Genomic DNA, 17,305 nt, shown 5'->3' with positions numbered 1-17,305 from the left:
AAATAGCTTTTTTTCTCTTTGGCGGGTCGATCTTTAATTTTTTTCATTTAATACTGTATAAACTGTTCCTTGTAAATAAATATATCTTCATGATGGCTTATCCTGGAAGGTTACGGCTGTCGTATGTTAATAGTCTCCTCTCAAGTACACGTTGATCGTATAATTTTAATTCAATATCAATGATTCGGCTCTACGTGCGCATAAAACAAATAGCAAACAGCCGGAGCAACCCCGAGTTGTTCCAGATATTCACTAACTATAATATACTCGATTACCATACAGGCAAAAAAGACCAAAGATGAAATTTGGATAGATAATGGATAGCACATTTCATGCTAGGGTGATATATATAATGCCATGGCAATCTGGCGCCGACCGTCGAGAACCATGAACGCCAGGTCTAGCAAGAAAGGAAATGAAATCACAGAGTAGAGGAATAGACCAGTACGGCGCCTTGAACAAAAGGACAGGAGGGGTAAAGGAGCAGTATATAAAAAATACAACAAACAGCCGAGTAATAATGATGAATGTGCATAGAGGAAAGGGAAAAAAAGTAAGGATCCAAAACAAAAGAGAAGAAGACATTGCTCTAGGATCCCTTGCCGGTTTCAAATTTGAATCCAGACCGAGAGATCACTGTTCCAAGTCCCTTATGAACCTCGGCCTGGAATGGCTCGTAGGGGATTTTCTCGCCATCGATGCTGATATATCCATCATCCTGGCTCCTGGGTGTTATTCGAAATCCTGATATCTTCAGCGCATGTACATCAGGCATGTCGAAGAGCTCCCCGTTATCCAAAGCGCCTAGCATCTGTAACGCAGTGATTCGACTTATATCTCCTCGGATCATAATAACGTCCAAGAACCCATCGTTTGGAAGCGATGCAGGGAAGAAATTGGCATCCTGCGCCATGAAGGCCATGTTTCCAGAGTAAAAATTGCCGAGTTTGTCATGCGAGATACGCATCCAATCTTCGGGTATAGGGTCTGTCGCTAGGCCGTATTTCAAAGGTGGAAGGCCCCCCGATTCAGGTATCTCTCCGCGGGGCTCTACATTGGACTTGTTCTGCACTATGGCGTTGTAGTGTTCTTTGATGCGATTCTTGTCGTCGATCTCAACTTTGAGGGCTACGTCGCACGGATAGACGTTACTGCCGAGTAACCTGACCAAGAAGCCGAATGTGAAACGAGCAGCTCCCATCCACCGCAGATTCTCTGTTCCAAGGTCTGTGTCTGCTATGATACCGAAAGCTTGGGACAGGAAAGAAAGCGTTCGTTGTTCCCCATGGGTGATCGATACCAGGTCGAGAGGCGTGCGCAAGCCTTTGATGATACAAAGCGCAGCCATGCTAGGGCCCGCAGTGCCATTGAGATTCCTGCTCATTGCGTTCCCCGAGCCGCAGGGGACGTGAGCGACGGCCAGCTTCGCTAGAGCCTCGCCCGCATTCTCTTTTTTACCCAGACCATTGAATATCTCAAAGATTACCCCGTCACCGGAGCAAGCAGCAATGACATCCCATGCATCTACGTCGATCTTTTCTGCAATATCAACGGCGTGACCAGAATATTCCGTCACTTGCGTGTCAATTTCGCACCGAGCTGCTTCGAATATTGGTTCAACTTCCTTGTAAAATGTCTTGGAAGCACTACCCTTGCCCCCAAAAGGGTTTACCAGAACCTTTATCCGCTTGTTCCGTTGTGCTTCTCCGTACGACAAATCCAATAGAGAGGAAATCCATGTTTCGGCCTTTGAAAGCTGTGTGCGTTCGATAGTGTAGCAAATCGTTGCAACTCCAACGTCGTTCTTGGATTTTGGGTTGGCGTACTTGATGTTGAGGTGGTTATCCGATATATCCGCCCAGAGGATGTTGAAGTAGGGAATGGATCGTGTGGTTCGCGCAACGCCTATAAGGACGAGATGTCAGACATATGTAGAGAAACGGCCTGTCTGCCATAGCTTGTCTGCACGCCATGGGAGACGCGTTTTTCCCGCCCAACGGAGGACGCGGAAGGGGGAGGAGCGAGGTTCAGTTCATACGTGGAGTAGATATCAGACCGCAGCAACTTCGACTAGATTTATTATTATGACCGTCGTCTTCACAGGACAAAGCAGCCACGCCATAAGTTATTAAACCGGTAAATTTCAAAGAGAGGAAAAATTTTTATATATAGCAATTATATGGCAGTGGAGGGAAGCGGCATAAGAGACCGGGTTATCCCTTACCTTGGACAATGAGAGATTCGGCCGCCAATGTTAACGAAGCATTCACCCCGACGGGCAAAACCGCGGTTCCGTCCCTGGGAGCCTGCATCTCTGCGTCTTCTCCTCGACCATCGTCGGCAGAGCTCGAGAAGAAGCGGCTGAACGTCATGGCTTAAGCTTTGAGATGTTCAACTTGGCGCATGCCGAGCGTCCGGCAGAGGAACGCGAACAGAGCGTAGGAAGCGTGGGAGGCGCCGTGGACGGTTCAATGGCTGCTCCAGCCTTCTATAAAGCGGACCGAAGCTCCGTGGAGTCTGTATATGTATGGAGTATGTATGGAGGAAGAGTGGTTGGTCTGCGGGATCACGATGCGATCATCAACAGATGTTTATAGATCATCAGCAGATGTTTATAGATCATCTGCCGAGGTTGACAGGGACGCGCATGAGACACGATGCAAGCTGTCTTCTGTTAGATCTGTCCAACTTGCACGATAGTTACATGCTATCGGAGCTGGCGATCGCAGTCGGAGGATATACAGCTAGACCACTGTATATAATGAAGCTGTGTTTGTTTTGTTCTGGGAGAAACGATGAAGAAGTTGGTACCCGGCGTCACATGATAGTTACTATTCGATCCATGGATGAAAAATAAGAGAATAATATGTGCGCTTCTATATATAATTATAACGATAAGAGTTGATCTCTGTTGGATCATAAGAGTTGACCTCCGTTGGACTATACCGACATCACCAGAGTGGCCCAATGTTGTGCATTGAACAACCCTATACGTATACAACTCTCACTGAAAACGTCAAGGACCACCCTACCCTTTCTCTCTTCATGTGTTTCGAGAGATGCTTTCTATTGGTGTCGCAGTGCTCCGTACTGAACTAACGTTCAAACGCTAGCTCTGCTCTAACCAACTCGCTTCATTTCCCCAATCAATATCCAGCTTCTCGCGTTGCGACTTGCGACTTGTCTGAAACGTCGATCAACTCAGCTGCGCCAAACTCCAATCCGCGCAGCGGGATAACGGTCTTGAATGACCCGTAGAACTTCTAGCGCAAAGTATCGTGTTAGTAGAGGCGGGACCGTTGGGTCGAAAGGTATAGAGGTCCTTGCCCAATGTCCTTTAGAGCCCCTAAATTTAATCAAAGAGCTGGTAAAGGGGCATCCTAATTGGCCTTCTTTTATCCCCCTTGAACCCATCCAAAGGCCTGTCCTTGGATCTACCCCTGGCATTCTCCTTAGGCTCGTCCTTTGGAAATGGGATAGAATACCAGCCTTTTGACAACGGCCTCTGCTCTGTATGCTAGGTGTAGTTGTACTCACAATATATTCTCACCAGTGCAAGGACTTCCTCCCCACTCTCCTAGCGTAAACTTTTGGACTTACTGCTCTGGATCTGCAAGCCCTTAGCCCGAAGGCCTGGCGAAGGCTGATCTTGTATAAAGGCGAGATTTTGAGACGTCATCGTCATTTGTATGCCTTAGCTTGCCCCCATTATTGAAATTCCAACTCCAGAGAAATTCAAGGTATCCGCTGAACGTAACTGGACATGCGCTTGAACTAGTGGTTGGCCATCAGCCCAGTCCTCGATACTCTGTTCAAGTTGGGACGTAGGTTCGTGGAAACCGGCTTCACAACCAAAGCCTGGTTGACCGAGAGGCCTTCGAAGAAGTCGCTCATCGTTTGATCAAGTATATCGCAATTTCATCAAACAGCTAGAGACTGACGTGTGCTAAGAGCTGGATAGCTGGGTGGTTTCTCGTCTCTGAATCGAACCAAAGATTAGCCCTGCCAGCAGAGTAAAGAATTATCTAGTTATTTTCGCTTTTCGATGCACTGCTTAAGGAGGAAGCGTCAATATTCAGATATTCACGATGAGACATCCTTTCAAGACAGCAGTATCGTCCTTATACCGGCTGGAAACCTGACAACAAACATATCCTCCATCTGAGAGGAGGTTATCGAGAGGTTATCGGGAGGAGTTAGCCTTCGTCTTGCATGGCATCGAATCCCGAGGTATTGGTGATCGTCATAGGGCTGAGCTGACCCCTGAGGCGGGGATAATGGGAGCCTGCAAGGGATAGGGGATTCCCGGAGAGCCGACGCAGGGGATGAAGAAAGATAAAGGTCGGATAGAGCGGCGAAGTAGCATACTTGCAGTGCTCCAAGATGCATTAACATATATCTTCCAGTCACTTTCCGGGTTCGATCACTCTGCATTCACTCAACGCCGGTCCTCCAGGGTCCATACGAGGGCTCTACAGGAGAGTCTGTAGGGTATTGTCAACGAGGCCGCATCGTGTCTACTATTCCGTATAGCTAGTAGACTGCCAGCCACCAGCATAGCCAGTCGGTGTTCTTCCACTCCTCCGTCTTGTTGTTGGTCGTGGAGTTGTTAATATAATTCGCAGGGATATGCGTAATACCGGCCGTGATTACATAATGCGGCTAATGTTTAAGCGACAGAGGAAAGAAAAACGACGTCGACTTTTTACGTAAAACGACATCGGGAGCTGGATATCGCTATAACGACGACGATGCAGTTATAAGCAGCCTATCTTCCTGTAGAAGTACTAGAAGTCGTTCTAGTAGTGATATGGGGGAGAAAGCTCGGTTATATCATGCTCCGCATACAGTGTTTCTCCGAAGCATGGACTCTCGATGTAACTGTGTACGGAGGACCCCGTCATGTCTCAAGTTTGGGGATGACATTCCAGGACCGGGCAAAAAGCCTAGTCTGCTTCCGTCAGATATCACGTACATGGCCGTTATATCACCTCGTGGCGAGATACCTTATTCGACCAATGACTTCGGCGATGCCGGGATGCGCGCTCAAGATCACTTCGAGGCGAGAGGATAGTTCGTTCTGTAACTGTAGCAGTGGATACCCACCCATGTGTCTGCCCCTGGCCATCGAGATTCAAGATTCGAATCGCATCTTGCAACCCGCTCCAAGCAATATCCCTGTGTTCGTCCGCCAGGGCTGGACTTTGATTAGCCTGATATGAATGCATGACCGATGCCCGCCAGCAACAATGTAGCATCTCAACTCTCGGTTATATTGACCGGGTTCCCCGAAATCTCAATCATGATCTCGATCCCCACCGTTCTATATAGCTCTCGACTTCTTTCACCTTGCCAGGCTCGTGAAAGCCATCGTCGCCGAATTCAAAATGCGCTGTTAGAATTGTTGGCACGCGAGTTTCCCGCAGTTATCAGAGTCTCTTCGTCATGGCTGCTGAGGACCAGTTGGTTCTCGCGCGGAAAATCAGCCGTCCCGCATTGGTGGTATGTTTGGTTCACCCAACTCCCGGAGAGATATCTCTTTTTTTTTTAATATGCTATTTAAACGGAATACTAAACTCGTTTTGTAGATATCTGTCTGGATGTTATTTGCTGTTACTACACTGCTACTTGTTAGCCGCTTTGTAATTCGACTTCGCCTCCATGGACAACTATTTTGGGATGATATACTTGCAGGTTTTGCCTTTATATTCCTTCTATGCCATAATGTTGTAGCCACCGTGGCTCTGCCTACGGTCTACTTACTGCTTGGTCTGTATGAAAAGAATGGCGACGGCGGCCTAGGCCTATTTGAACCCACTCTCCTCGAAAAATCCGACCATCTGTTGAAGCTGGTTCTTACCAGTAACTTCTTCTTCCGATTTTGCATCTATTCGGTCAAAGTCAGTTTGCTTGCCTTGCTTTGGCGGCTGTTCCGCAGCCTACCTTTATTCCGAAAGGCCTGGAGATTTGTCATCGGCATTACAGTGATTGGATTCTTACTCTCAATCATCCTCCCTCCAGTCGCCTGTCCAGAACTAACTTCTAGTACGTTAAAAATATCTTCCCTCACGAGCATTCTTATCCTACTTCTTGACTGACACACACCCGATAGTTGCCTGCCTTTCTCCTAAAAGTGTTAGATTAACTACGGTTGATATATATGTAAGCACTGTTTTTGACATACTTACGGATGTTTTGAGTAAGTCAATTCTCAACTGATATCACTATATATGATAGAGCTAACCTCGAACGTTAAGTCATGTCCCTCCCTGTCGCTTTTGTCCTCAGATCTTCTCTTCCCATGCCACAAAAGTTAGGTCTTATTGGCCTCTTCATGCTCGGGCTCGCAGTTGTTATTATATCGATTCTACGCTCCATCGAAGCTGATGGTAAATCGAAACAACCGCCTCTATCCTGGCTCTTATTCTGGAGTGCAATGGAGGCCACTATTTCAGTGATGGTGTCATGTTTTGCGTCCTACAAATCCCTATTTACCTCTCGAATACGGCCCTCCACCTACCATCACGCACACGGACATTCGGCGTCAGTCGTCGTTTCCAGCCGAGCCGATGCTCATAAGGACAGGGCTTTGATCGACAGTGACTCAAAGGAGGACATCATACACAGGACGGAATTTGAAGTCAGTTATGAGATGGCATCTACTTCCGACCGACACGCCCCAGGCCCTTATTCAAAACTTATCGACAGTCCAGCGCCAGGGGCGCCATCTAGACCATCGGGGTCGCCGTCTAGGACCAGGGTATAATTCAGATAAAAGTGAATGTGCCAGGATCAGAAGAGGGGTTTGATATCAGAAGTATACGAGTAACTTTTTCCATGACGGCGTGAGCCTCGCAGATTTTCATCCGAATTTCAATACCCTTCGCCGCAGACAATGGCGTATCATGAATTTGGAATACAGAACTTACTTCGTGGACGCCGTTGACGGATCTAAGTGGCCACCTCTAGCAACCGACCGAGAAAGTGGGAGTGTGAACAAGAGGAAGCAACATTCGCTGAAGACCAAGTGAAACCTGGAGAATGCCTGTCTCTTCAGGGGGTCTGGGGGTTAATAAAAACCGATTATTACCAAGGATAGAATTGCATGTCTAGGAAGCAGGCTCAAAGTGCCTGTATAATGATTATTTAAATGTTATATTAATTTCAACATGAGACGACTACAATAAGTGAATAAGTAAGAGAATATATCATAGCACTCTAATGTGTACCAGCTACGGAAGACATCCATGGAAGAAGAAGATTGATCGTGCGTTACATAATTACTTAATCCCATGCTTTTAGCCAGCCTAAGAAAACCTATTGTCTGGGTTCATACAGTGCAAGGACAAGGAGACCGCAGGGAAGAGCGATGAGATCGAATAGAAAATTCATTACCATGCACAGTGAAACTGGTCAAGAACAGGAGTAGGGCGAGTAAAGAATAAGGAGAGCGAAAGCTCCCATGACTAGAACATCTACCTTTCATCAACATCAAATAACAGATTATCATGATTAAACGGAGTTGGCCTTTATGCCCTTAAGAGAACCCAAACTAAGCGCCAATCCTTGAGACCGGCTTCTTATCCGCATGAAGCCTGTGATGGGGCCGTCGTCGCCTTCTTTCTCAATGCTCAAGTTTGCAAGAGCATCCTCGCCTAGAGAGCAGCGGTTAGTAGTGCACTTCAAGTAAAGTAATATAGAAAAGAACCACGATCTTAGTAACTTACCGAACACGCTCCTTGCATATAAGTTAGCGCTAAGGAATTGGCAGTCTCCTTCAAGTGAAGCTTCCGGGGTGAGACAGCTCATGTTGGTGCGATCCATGAGTTGTTGCAGGAAGGCCCTCAGGCTCTTGGCCTTTGAATGGATGTTAACCTTATTCTCCCACTCAAACTCGGTCCACATGGCCCTGAACTGTGTTTCCGTGCAGTGAGCTGGTTGTATGTAGTCCATGATATCAGCTTTGATATCGTTGAGAATCACCACGTGTGTCTCTGCCGAGCTTGACCCGTCGTAGATGACGTTGCCGAATATGACCCCGGTATCGGTAGAAGAGACCTTGATTGTGGCTTGGACGTTTAGGAAGTCGTGAGGTCCAAGGTTCTGTGTGGTAGGTCGCTCGACGACCTTGAGATCACCTAGTGTAGCGAATTCGACGGAGAGGTTCTGGAGGGTATCGGTCGTTTGGTTGACGAGCAGGACATCAAGGACAATATCGAATTGATGCACCTTGACATATGCCTCTGCATAAACCGAATCAGAATATCCGGTAAGCTGGACAACCCTGCTAAGCTTGGAGGATAGATCTTCAAGAGTTGCATCACCACCCGTGGCTTTGGCAAGGTCCAATTCAATCTCCTCTGCACCCTCTTCGCCTGATCTCTTCGCCAGCTGCCGAATCGGGATGGCATCGTCCACCTGAACGGCCGTCTTCGCCTTCTCAACCGCTTCTTTATCAGCTCGTTTTCTCTCGTCTACCTGAACCATAGCGCGGAACGCCTGTCTCGTGTCTTCGAGGAACGTAGCCTCAAGTTCCTTCCGTTGAGCGGATTCAGCTAACGATCGTACACACGACATGATTCTGTCAACTGAATCTTCATCAATGGAGGCCTTGGCAAAATGTGACTGGCCAACACGGATAATGGAAATCATGATCAACATAGCTTCGGCGCGTAGGGCATTGGTGCGAGCAACATCTTGCGAGAGCTCGGAATGGCGCATGACAAGCTTTGTGAGTGTCGAGGAAAGGACTGTTGCGAGATAGTAATCTCCATCTAGAATGAGTTGTCTCAATGGTGGTTTCTGCGCGGCCTTGACAGCCGCTAGTTTTGCTGCAGCTGCCGACTCGCTGGTCAGCGCGGATTCCTGTGCATATGTACCGTCGGCCAAAACCTTGGGTCCCGTTGTCGACTTGGCGTGTCCATTGACAGAGTCCTGGCCAGTTCCGGCGTCGGGGCCTTCGTCCAGCAGACGCTGTTCCGATGCGAGGATAGGAATTTCTCCTAAACTTGCTCGGATGCGCTTCCAGGCCTCTCGGATATCATTTGCTTCGAGAGAGTATTCACCTACAACCCACAGGACACCGCGGTATACCTTGCCAGCGCGTACCTCGTCGAGGGTAGAGACCAGTCGCTCGACAATAGATGGTCTGAGTTTGGGGAACTTTTCAACAACTTCCTTTACGAAGCTTATCACGTCAACGGCAGAGTTGTTGTTGAAATCAGCAATGAAGTCCATGAGCAAATCCACGACACTGGCAGCTATTTCGGAGAATTTAATAGCGCATTGATGGATGGACTGGATAAGCAATTGTCGGTATTCGTTGTTCTGTGACAAACCATTAGCTACTTATCGCTGCTAAAGTCTTCTGAAGGAGTATTACCTTCTCATACTGTTCGTCAACAGTCTTGGCGAGCTCCTTTTTGAGTAAGAGAACGATTTCCTCGACGTTCTTGCTGGAGACCATCTCAAGAGCAATGTATAACGCCTTGCGCCGCACATCTATGTCGGGACTCGAGAGAACACGAAGGATCTCCATCGTCAAGTCGGCTAGAACTCCCTCGTTGCGCTTCATTAGCTGGTGAACACGTTCTAGAACAATGAGTTTCACATTGTTGTCCGCCTCTTTGATGCATAGTTCGATCAGCTTTGCAGCTGCAGCCTTGACGGCCACCGGGTTTGACGTCAGCGCCGTTAGAGACGTTGCTGCCTCATATACAACCGTGCTCGTATTTGCGTCCAAAAGATCAAATATCAATCGAAGATATCTCGCCTATAGACCAACATGTCAGCCAACTATACCATGCATTGGATCCATGGAACCCACCTTGTTTTGGGAATTCTGCACAGCGTCCTTTCTAATAAATTCCAGCTCCACCAGCTGCAGCAGCTCGTCCGCATTGGCTACTCCGTCGAAAGTAGAGCTAATATATACCAAAGCGCTTTCGTGGCTGATGGTGAGCAGAGCCGCAAAGGCATTGCGTTTACAGGTGGGGTCAGTCTCCGTCTCCAAAAACGCCAAAAGGAGATCTGCGGCGTCGGGGATTAAGGATTCAGAGTGCTGGAATATCGAGGCAATCGCCCACACTGCGTTTTTCCGTACGTATACGTGTCGGTAGCGGAGACACTGGCGTGCTGACGAGAGCAAGGGTTCTAGGAGTTCCGGCTCCCTAAGTTTGCAGAGGAATCGAAGTGTGTTTCCACGAATGTACTCGTTGGGATGTTGCAAGTCATTTCGAATGCCGTTGCTATAGTATCCGTTGGTTAGCCCGTGAATCTTTTTTCAAATGGACGGTGCATTCCATGCAACATACCAGACTAAGATCATCTCCTGCTTCAGCTTGCCATTGGCATCGAGTTTGGGACAGATTTCGTAGTAGAAGTAGAGTAGTTTCTTGAGTGGTTTGGATTTAGACGGCATGACGAAGCGGATAATGTGCATCAGCAGCTGTGGCATCGGGTCTCCGTTCAGCATCATGATGAGGATAACCCTCATGGTCTCCAGCTTAGTCTCATCGGTGCCCTTCTCCAGCTGCGTCTTCAGCTCCTGCAACGTAGGCTGGTCGGCAGAGTTATCCTGATGCACCAGGGTGTACGAGTGATCCATATAGGAAGCCATTGCGTCGTGGTCGTGGTCGTCTTCCGAGCTGTATGTAAGGGGAACGGGGGTTCGAGGGAGACGGTTTACGATAAGTGGCCCAGGATGTCAGGATTCAGAGCGGCGTCCGCATGCCTCGCCTGGCCGTTCGGAGAGCAGATGGTCGTCGACGTAGCGGCGGGATCCTGGACAAGTCGGCCGTTGCTATAGAGAGAGCGCCCTCGCGGAGAGTTGATATGTCTATGGTGTCTTCCGTCCATTCAATGTTCCACTCTGTCCAGTATTTGGCAACTTACGCCCGCCAAATGTGTGGATGACTAAGCAGGACACTTTTGCCCGCGACTTTTGGACTTTGCGACAGGAAGAAGAAGAGGAAGAAGAAGAAGAACGAACAACGGCGGACGGACGAGACGAAGACAGCAAGATGCCGGGCGATAACGAGACCTTCTACCTGCGATACTAGTAAGACACCCTGCCTGTTGCCCAGGTCTCCTCAGCTGCTGACGGCCGTTCAGCTCGGGACACTCTGGGCGGTTCGGACATGAGTTTTTAGGTGAGACTCTCTAGCTATTACATGCGCGCGTATATCAGCTTACCCGGGTGCCAGAATTCGACTTTAGATCACTCGGGGACGGCCGCAGCGCGTCTGCCCGTTATGCTAACAATTCCAACTACCGCAATGACTCCCTGATCCGCAAAGAGAGTACGTCATATCTCATATCTTCATATCCAGCTCACGACGAGAGACTAAGCGATTGCAGTGTGTGTCAGCTCGCTGCTGATACAGGAAATCAAACGCATCATCAAAGAGAGTGAAATCATCAAGTACGTCGGCATTGGATGTTCTCTTGACGTGCAGGTCTAACTTGTCTATCTAGGGAAGACGACTCTAAATGGCCACAGAAGAACAAGGACGGGAGACAGGAGCTGGAGATACGGCTCGGAAACGAACACATATCCTTCGAGGTCGGTTGCTTCTTTCGTGTATCTTTACCTAGGCTAACTGTTGTATAGACAGCGAAGATTGGCTCTCTCGTCGACGTCACGGAGTCTGCGGATCCAGAAGGGCTGCGAGTCTTTTACTATCTGGTGCAAGATCTAAAGGCTCTCGTCTTTTCTCTAATATCCCTGCATTTCAAGGTATTCGCCTCATTTCCGGTGTCATGAACTCTGCATATTAACCGCTCGCTAGATCAAACCCATTTAACCAGAGAATTAACGAGAGTTAACTACAGCAGAGGGAGCTACAGCAGGATAGCTACAGCAGAGGACAGAGGATAGCAGCTGAGGTTTAGAGCAGAGGAGCAGGGTCTAGGATATCTTATGTACTCATATTGTTGATCGTATATGTAGATACTCCATATACTGATACTCGGTATACTGCACTGAATATAGTAGCTAGACAGCCGTTAATACGATCCCTGCCGCCAGTATTCACCCTGGCTTCCCCGCGATCGCATGACCCCTTTGTCGCCCTAGTGGCGCTGCTCTGACCACGAAGTCACCTCCTTGGCCCTGCAAGTGCGTTGCCAAAACCTTCCCGTACCCTACAACTTCTGCTCCCTCAAAGACACTCTCCATCGCTATACAACTACACACTACACTCCTCGCCCTCGCCTGATACCTCGCCCTGCTCCGTCCGCTGCGCATCCTGACTGCACCCGCCGGCCGTTCAATCGATCCTCCTCCGTCTAATGTGCTGCCGCTGAAGTCGTCTCCATGCCAACCCACAGTGACATCAGTCCCCATCTGCCCTCGACTGCTCCAAACGCGACCCCGTCCACACGACCGACCTGTCCGCCCGAGCCAGACAGGATAACCTCCTGGATCGAGTCTGCTGAGGGCCGAATCGCAGCTCCCGCCGATAATGACAGCTCTGCGGCCCAATCTTCGCTAGGGAGGGAGAATGCCGCCGAGGAAGAAGCTCCGCAGCCGGCTCGTGTGCCCGACTCGATCTCCGTCTCGGCTGTCGATAATGGCAGCTCTGCTGCTCAGGCTGCGTTAGAGAGGGAGAACGTTGTCTCTACGTCGGTTGGGGATGCTGGGAATGCCGGTGAAGCTCAGATTATGGCGGCTGCATCGACCACTGCCGAGGAAGCTCAGTCTCCGGCGTCTGAGTCGACCACTACCGACGAGTACGATGAGACCGACGAGCCAATGAGTCCGTCTACGAGCGTTTCGGCTGCCACTGAGATCAAGGACGAGCAGCGGGATCCTCCTACTCCCGTCACTCACCTCGATACGCCGGTCTCCCATAGGAGGTCCATGAGCTATGAGTTCTCCGAGGCCAGAGTGAGTGCTCAATGGATCATTGCAAGTTAATATATGCTAATAGTTCGTTACTCTACCACTAGTTGATACCAGATCATTCCTCGTCATATTTCAGAAGTGGCAGCAAATTCACCGGCACCCAGCAGTCTGACCAGCAGATTTACACGGTCGACGTGGAGATAAAGAACGTCGACATGTCCGAGTCTTACCTTTGCGGATACCTTAAAATAAAAGGTGCAATAACTTTAGCTGCTTCACTCTACATTGTCTGCTCACATCTAACACTGGACCTACTACAGGCCTGACCCCAGACCACCCTACCCTGACAACGTTCTTTGAAGGCGAGATAATCGGCACCAAACACACCTTTCAGACCCGCCACGAAGACTGGGGCGCTACAGAAAAGACCGACATGCACCACTGGTCTCGATTCCCAGCCTGGCGGCCCCTAGCCAAACTCGCCAAAAAACCAGACTTTACCTACAAGGACTACGCACAGCGAGAGAACATTTTCATGCGCTGGAAGGAAGCTTTCCTCGTCCCAGACCACCGCGTGAAGACTATTTCCGGAGCTAGCTTCGAGGGATTCTACTACATCTGCTTCAACCAGGTGCAAGGAACCATCAGTGGCATTTACTTCCATGCAAAGAGCGAAAAGTAGGTCTCACCGCCGTTCCAAGCCATGTTGTGATGCCCGACTTTCTATCAAGAACGCCAGCCCTAACCTTTTTACTTTTTTTACTTTTTTTGACCTAGGTACCAACAACTCGAGCTCAAGCCAGTCGAAAATTACGGATGCTGCGCTGCTGTCGAATTTCGATAATCTTGCCCCTACCTTAACCAAACGATCGATCACCCGCCGTTGTGATTTGGGCCGGTTCCGTTGTTGCCCAAACATCAGATGGGCGTCGATCTGCGCTCCCTCCGTCCAAGCTTATATAACTGCATGATTACTACGTACTCCGTGCTTGAATGGAGAATGGCTGATGGGAGACAGTCCATCTCCTTATCTGTGGCGGTTCCTCTCGCCTCTTCTCTGTGGCTTACCTGCCAACTTCACAAACTCCCCTCCCTTCTCACCAAATCCCCCAACCATTCCAAATCGCTCGTATCTACTGCATGAAGTATGAAGTTTTTCTTATGCGTCCCATTTACTCCGTACCCTTCACATTATTGGACCCTTTCCGTTGCATCTTCCCGTGTACTCCCCATTTCCAGAGTACCTTTTTTTTTATTGTTTTTATTTTTTGCTCCTGCTTTTTGTTGACAATGGCTAGCCTGCTTGGGATTTCTTTATTGTTTGGTGTTCTAGGCGCTTTTGTTTTTTTCGTCTCGTACCTTGATATATCCTTATTATTTGACCGACCAGCTGGTTGCCCCCTGTTTGCGCTTCTTCCTTGCACCCAGATCAGACCAGGCGCTAACGAACGCCCCCTTCCTTATCCCAAAAATAGGATAAAATTAACCTTTTGAAGCTGTCATCTTCTCCCTATCCACGTCAGCGATTTTTCCCATCTTTTCTTCCTCCTTCATTCTTTACTTTCATACTCCGTACGGACGGTTTCTTTTCTTTCTCCTTATCTATTTCCTTTTAATTCAAAATCGATCTTCCCTTTCGCCTTTTATTCTCTTTCTCTCAACGAAACAAAAATCAATCAATCAATGAATGAATGACGTTATCTACTCTTATCACTTTGTTTCGGATATCGCTTCTCCACCTCGGACATGGACTATGCCTGTCGTCCCGCAAACTAGCACCAAAGTTACGCACTGAACTGAACAATATGGCCAAAAAAAACGACAAAAAGCGAAAGCCGAATGCGAGGCTCGAACTCGCAGCCTTGAGGTGATCTCGATGGTTAAGCTGATTGCTCGCCATCTTATAAGAGCCACACGCTCTACCGATTGAGCTAACCCGGCTTTGATGGAGGCTCTTCGGGCCAACCTCGGTTCAAAAATTCGGACCTCAGGCCTCGTAGAGACCGTGTAGCTTTTAGGTTGAAGATTGGGCATCTTTTCCGCTGCCAATTGGCCGGGAAGAAAGTAAGGAGAATAATATATGATCTATCAACTTTGATGAAGGGATGGCCACTTGTGTGTTTTTCTTTCTTTTCTTCTTCTACAGCTCTTGGTGGGCACGTGAGCAGGGCAAAGTGCAAGCTGCAGAAGAAATTCGATGACAGCATTGATATCTACGAAGTACGGAGTATATGGATAAGAAACGGATGTAAGTGCTGTCGGTTTCTCTATCTACCGCCGTCTACTGAATATACGTATCCGGGGATAGACGTTTATTTACTACAGAACCTGTCATGCCTGGAAAGATTGATTCCATGATAGCTTCCGCATTTCTATAAGGTGACTTCTCTTTTATTCTCTTCTTATCCCTAGTCACAAGTTTCGCCGTCTGACTCCAAGTATCCTGTCTCTTCGTCTTGCCATCTGACTTTTCCAAGATAGTCTACCAGGGTGCGTTCATGGAACAGAGGACACACTAGCAAGGATATGCGCTGGAAGACCATGACGATCAATCTGGAATATTGAATACAAAGGTCGATATTCGATGGTACAGGTGGTTTTGATGAATCTTCGAAGTAGGGCTTCTATCAAGAACAAGTGGCCTGAATGTCAGTACTTGGTGGTATAGGCATGCTGTATTGTTGGCTCTGAAGAAAGACCCCGTTAAAATCGACGATGCTGCTTAACTAAACCATAGAGGGTGTGCATCGTGGACGTCTTGTTGAAGCTGATGCAAATGAACAGGAATATTATCAATACCCCTCTTGCTTCAAGATGTCCTACGTTAGTAGCGAGTACCCCAACTACGTTAGACTCATTTCACTGACTTCTTCATAGTATTTGAGCAACCCGGTGCTTCAGTTTTACTTTTCAGAGCTCGAGAAGGCTGGGCAGACTGAATCAGCAGCAAACCATTTCTGGGCCAACGCTCTATCTCTATATTTCACGCAGGATAAACTCTACGGAATAGAGTTAGAACAGCGACCACTGTCAGGAGCCATCACGAACCGCGATGGTATAACTATTCTATGCGTCAGGAGTGGCACGAGGGACACCTTCCCCACGAAAATAGTTCTTCTAGAGGATAAGAAAAATGGACGCGAGGCCGATGCAGCTACATGGGCTGACATCACTAAACGGCTTACGGAGTACTTGGAATTAGTTCGTACAGAACAGGGAGATGAGGAAACCCTCTACGGCATTGCTGCCATAGGGTCATGTCTGCGTTTCTATTACTTAGTTCCACATGGACAGGCATTACAGGACTATCCCACAGAGAACACCGGGGGTTCCTACGATCTCAAGAGAGACGAAGCGGAAAATCACAACATCCTGACTGAACTTGCGCTCAAAGCGTCTCCTTGACCTCTAGAAGATACATCGCATTTTGGACAAGTGGTAGCTATATTCGTTTTACGCCTTAGGCTACCCACTTCCCTTGAGGTTTACTTCAAGGATGGCAAGATTGTGGCTAAGATATATACCCCTTATTGCACAGTTTGCCAAAGATATCCAAGTCAAGAGGGGGATAATTTTGCGCATGACTGAGGTATGAATGCAGCATGTTGCTAAAAAATGTTAACGCTTTTCGAACTTAAAGTGAATTGTTAGGGTACGTTAACTTCTAGTAGTTATATTGAAGATTTCATATCAATTTAATAATGCAACGATACCCAGCCTATATTGTTAAGTCACTAATGCCAGACTCACTCCATTCGACTTTGATGATAAAATGGCAAGGAGGCAGTCGACTCAGCGCCCCAGAGACTTTGCAGCAAGGCTGTAGAAATTTTAGGTCTACAATATAATTAATAAGACATTTATTGTTGGATTTTGTACTGGTTCATGGAAGAGTATAATGTTTCCAGAACTTTCCTAAATTCCGGGTCTTGTGTGATACTTGACCCCCTGCTTTAATTCAAAAACCGATTTGGCGGGTGGTACTTCGTCCATGTTTTACAGAGCGGGCATAAACCAACAAGGCGGACTGCTATACTGGTCTTCAAATTCTTCCCCGTGCATCTCCCTTTTCCACACCCTTCTTGGGTCATGGGGTGGCAATGACCGCATCCATTATAGACTCTTAGTAGTACGGTGCACATATCTGTAGAAGACGCTATTTATTGGGTGTTGGGTATTTGGCGAGATGGGTGCCGCTTCTTTGGAGAAGGCGTTTGCTGAAAAGGCAGGTTGTTTCTGTAGCTCGGTTGTGCTTCGCCCTTGATAACGGTAGCTTGGTATATTTTCGAAATCTGGTCATGAGTAGCTCGTGGAAGAGAAATGTAGCAAGGAAGAGCAGAAGAGTACCTGACTTGAGTAAATGTTGCCTGTTTTTATAGGTCATGTCTCCGTGCTTCATTCTGCATGACTACGGAAATTCAATGGCTACGATTGTAGCTAACTTCTGCAAAGGAGGAT

At 48.1% G+C, this 17,305-nt stretch overlaps 5 protein-coding genes across 5 annotated transcripts; 3 read left to right on the top strand and 2 right to left on the bottom strand.

Annotated features, from left to right (window-relative positions):
* Positions 1–589: 589 nt before the first annotated feature.
* On the bottom strand, positions 590–2,372 carry GIQ15_05504 (sphingoid long chain base kinase 4; the record flags this gene model as incomplete). The annotated part of the gene is made up of 2 exons (XM_033552921.1): positions 590–1,905; positions 2,225–2,372. The coding sequence occupies 2 exons, from the start codon at positions 2,370–2,372 to the stop codon at positions 590–592; spliced, it is 1,464 nt and encodes a 487-aa protein (XP_033404065.1).
* Positions 2,373–7,512: 5,140 nt separating this feature from the next.
* GIQ15_05503 (coatomer subunit beta) lies at positions 7,513–10,618 on the bottom strand (the record flags this gene model as incomplete). The annotated part of the gene is made up of 5 exons (XM_033552920.1): positions 7,513–7,655; positions 7,728–9,327; positions 9,383–9,772; positions 9,827–10,247; positions 10,314–10,618. 5 exons carry the CDS (start codon positions 10,616–10,618, stop codon positions 7,513–7,515), a joined length of 2,859 nt encoding a protein of 952 aa, XP_033404064.1.
* Positions 10,619–10,910: 292 nt separating this feature from the next.
* GIQ15_05502 (mago nashi domain-containing protein) lies at positions 10,911–11,804 on the top strand (the record flags this gene model as incomplete). The annotated part of the gene is made up of 7 exons (XM_033552919.1): positions 10,911–11,059; positions 11,113–11,150; positions 11,205–11,300; positions 11,359–11,422; positions 11,476–11,563; positions 11,612–11,737; positions 11,790–11,804. The coding sequence occupies 7 exons, from the start codon at positions 10,911–10,913 to the stop codon at positions 11,802–11,804; spliced, it is 576 nt and encodes a 191-aa protein (XP_033404063.1).
* Positions 11,805–12,316: 512 nt separating this feature from the next.
* GIQ15_05501 (vacuolar import and degradation protein 24) lies at positions 12,317–13,529 on the top strand (the record flags this gene model as incomplete). Its single annotated transcript, XM_033552918.1, has 3 exons — positions 12,317–12,889; positions 12,952–13,102; positions 13,168–13,529. The coding sequence occupies 3 exons, from the start codon at positions 12,317–12,319 to the stop codon at positions 13,527–13,529; spliced, it is 1,086 nt and encodes a 361-aa protein (XP_033404062.1).
* A 2,132-nt stretch (positions 13,530–15,661) lies between these two features.
* On the top strand, positions 15,662–16,252 carry GIQ15_05500 (uncharacterized protein; the record flags this gene model as incomplete). Its single annotated transcript, XM_033552917.1, has 2 exons — positions 15,662–15,670; positions 15,725–16,252. The coding sequence occupies 2 exons, from the start codon at positions 15,662–15,664 to the stop codon at positions 16,250–16,252; spliced, it is 537 nt and encodes a 178-aa protein (XP_033404061.1).
* Positions 16,253–17,305: the final 1,053 nt, after the last annotated feature.

This window comes from Arthroderma uncinatum (genome assembly GCF_011692745.1).
Source record: "Arthroderma uncinatum strain CBS 119779 chromosome Unknown scaffold4, whole genome shotgun sequence".
Classification (NCBI taxonomy): domain Eukaryota; kingdom Fungi; phylum Ascomycota; class Eurotiomycetes; order Onygenales; family Arthrodermataceae; genus Arthroderma; species Arthroderma uncinatum.
This window is presented reverse-complemented; position numbering and strand designations above follow the sequence as displayed.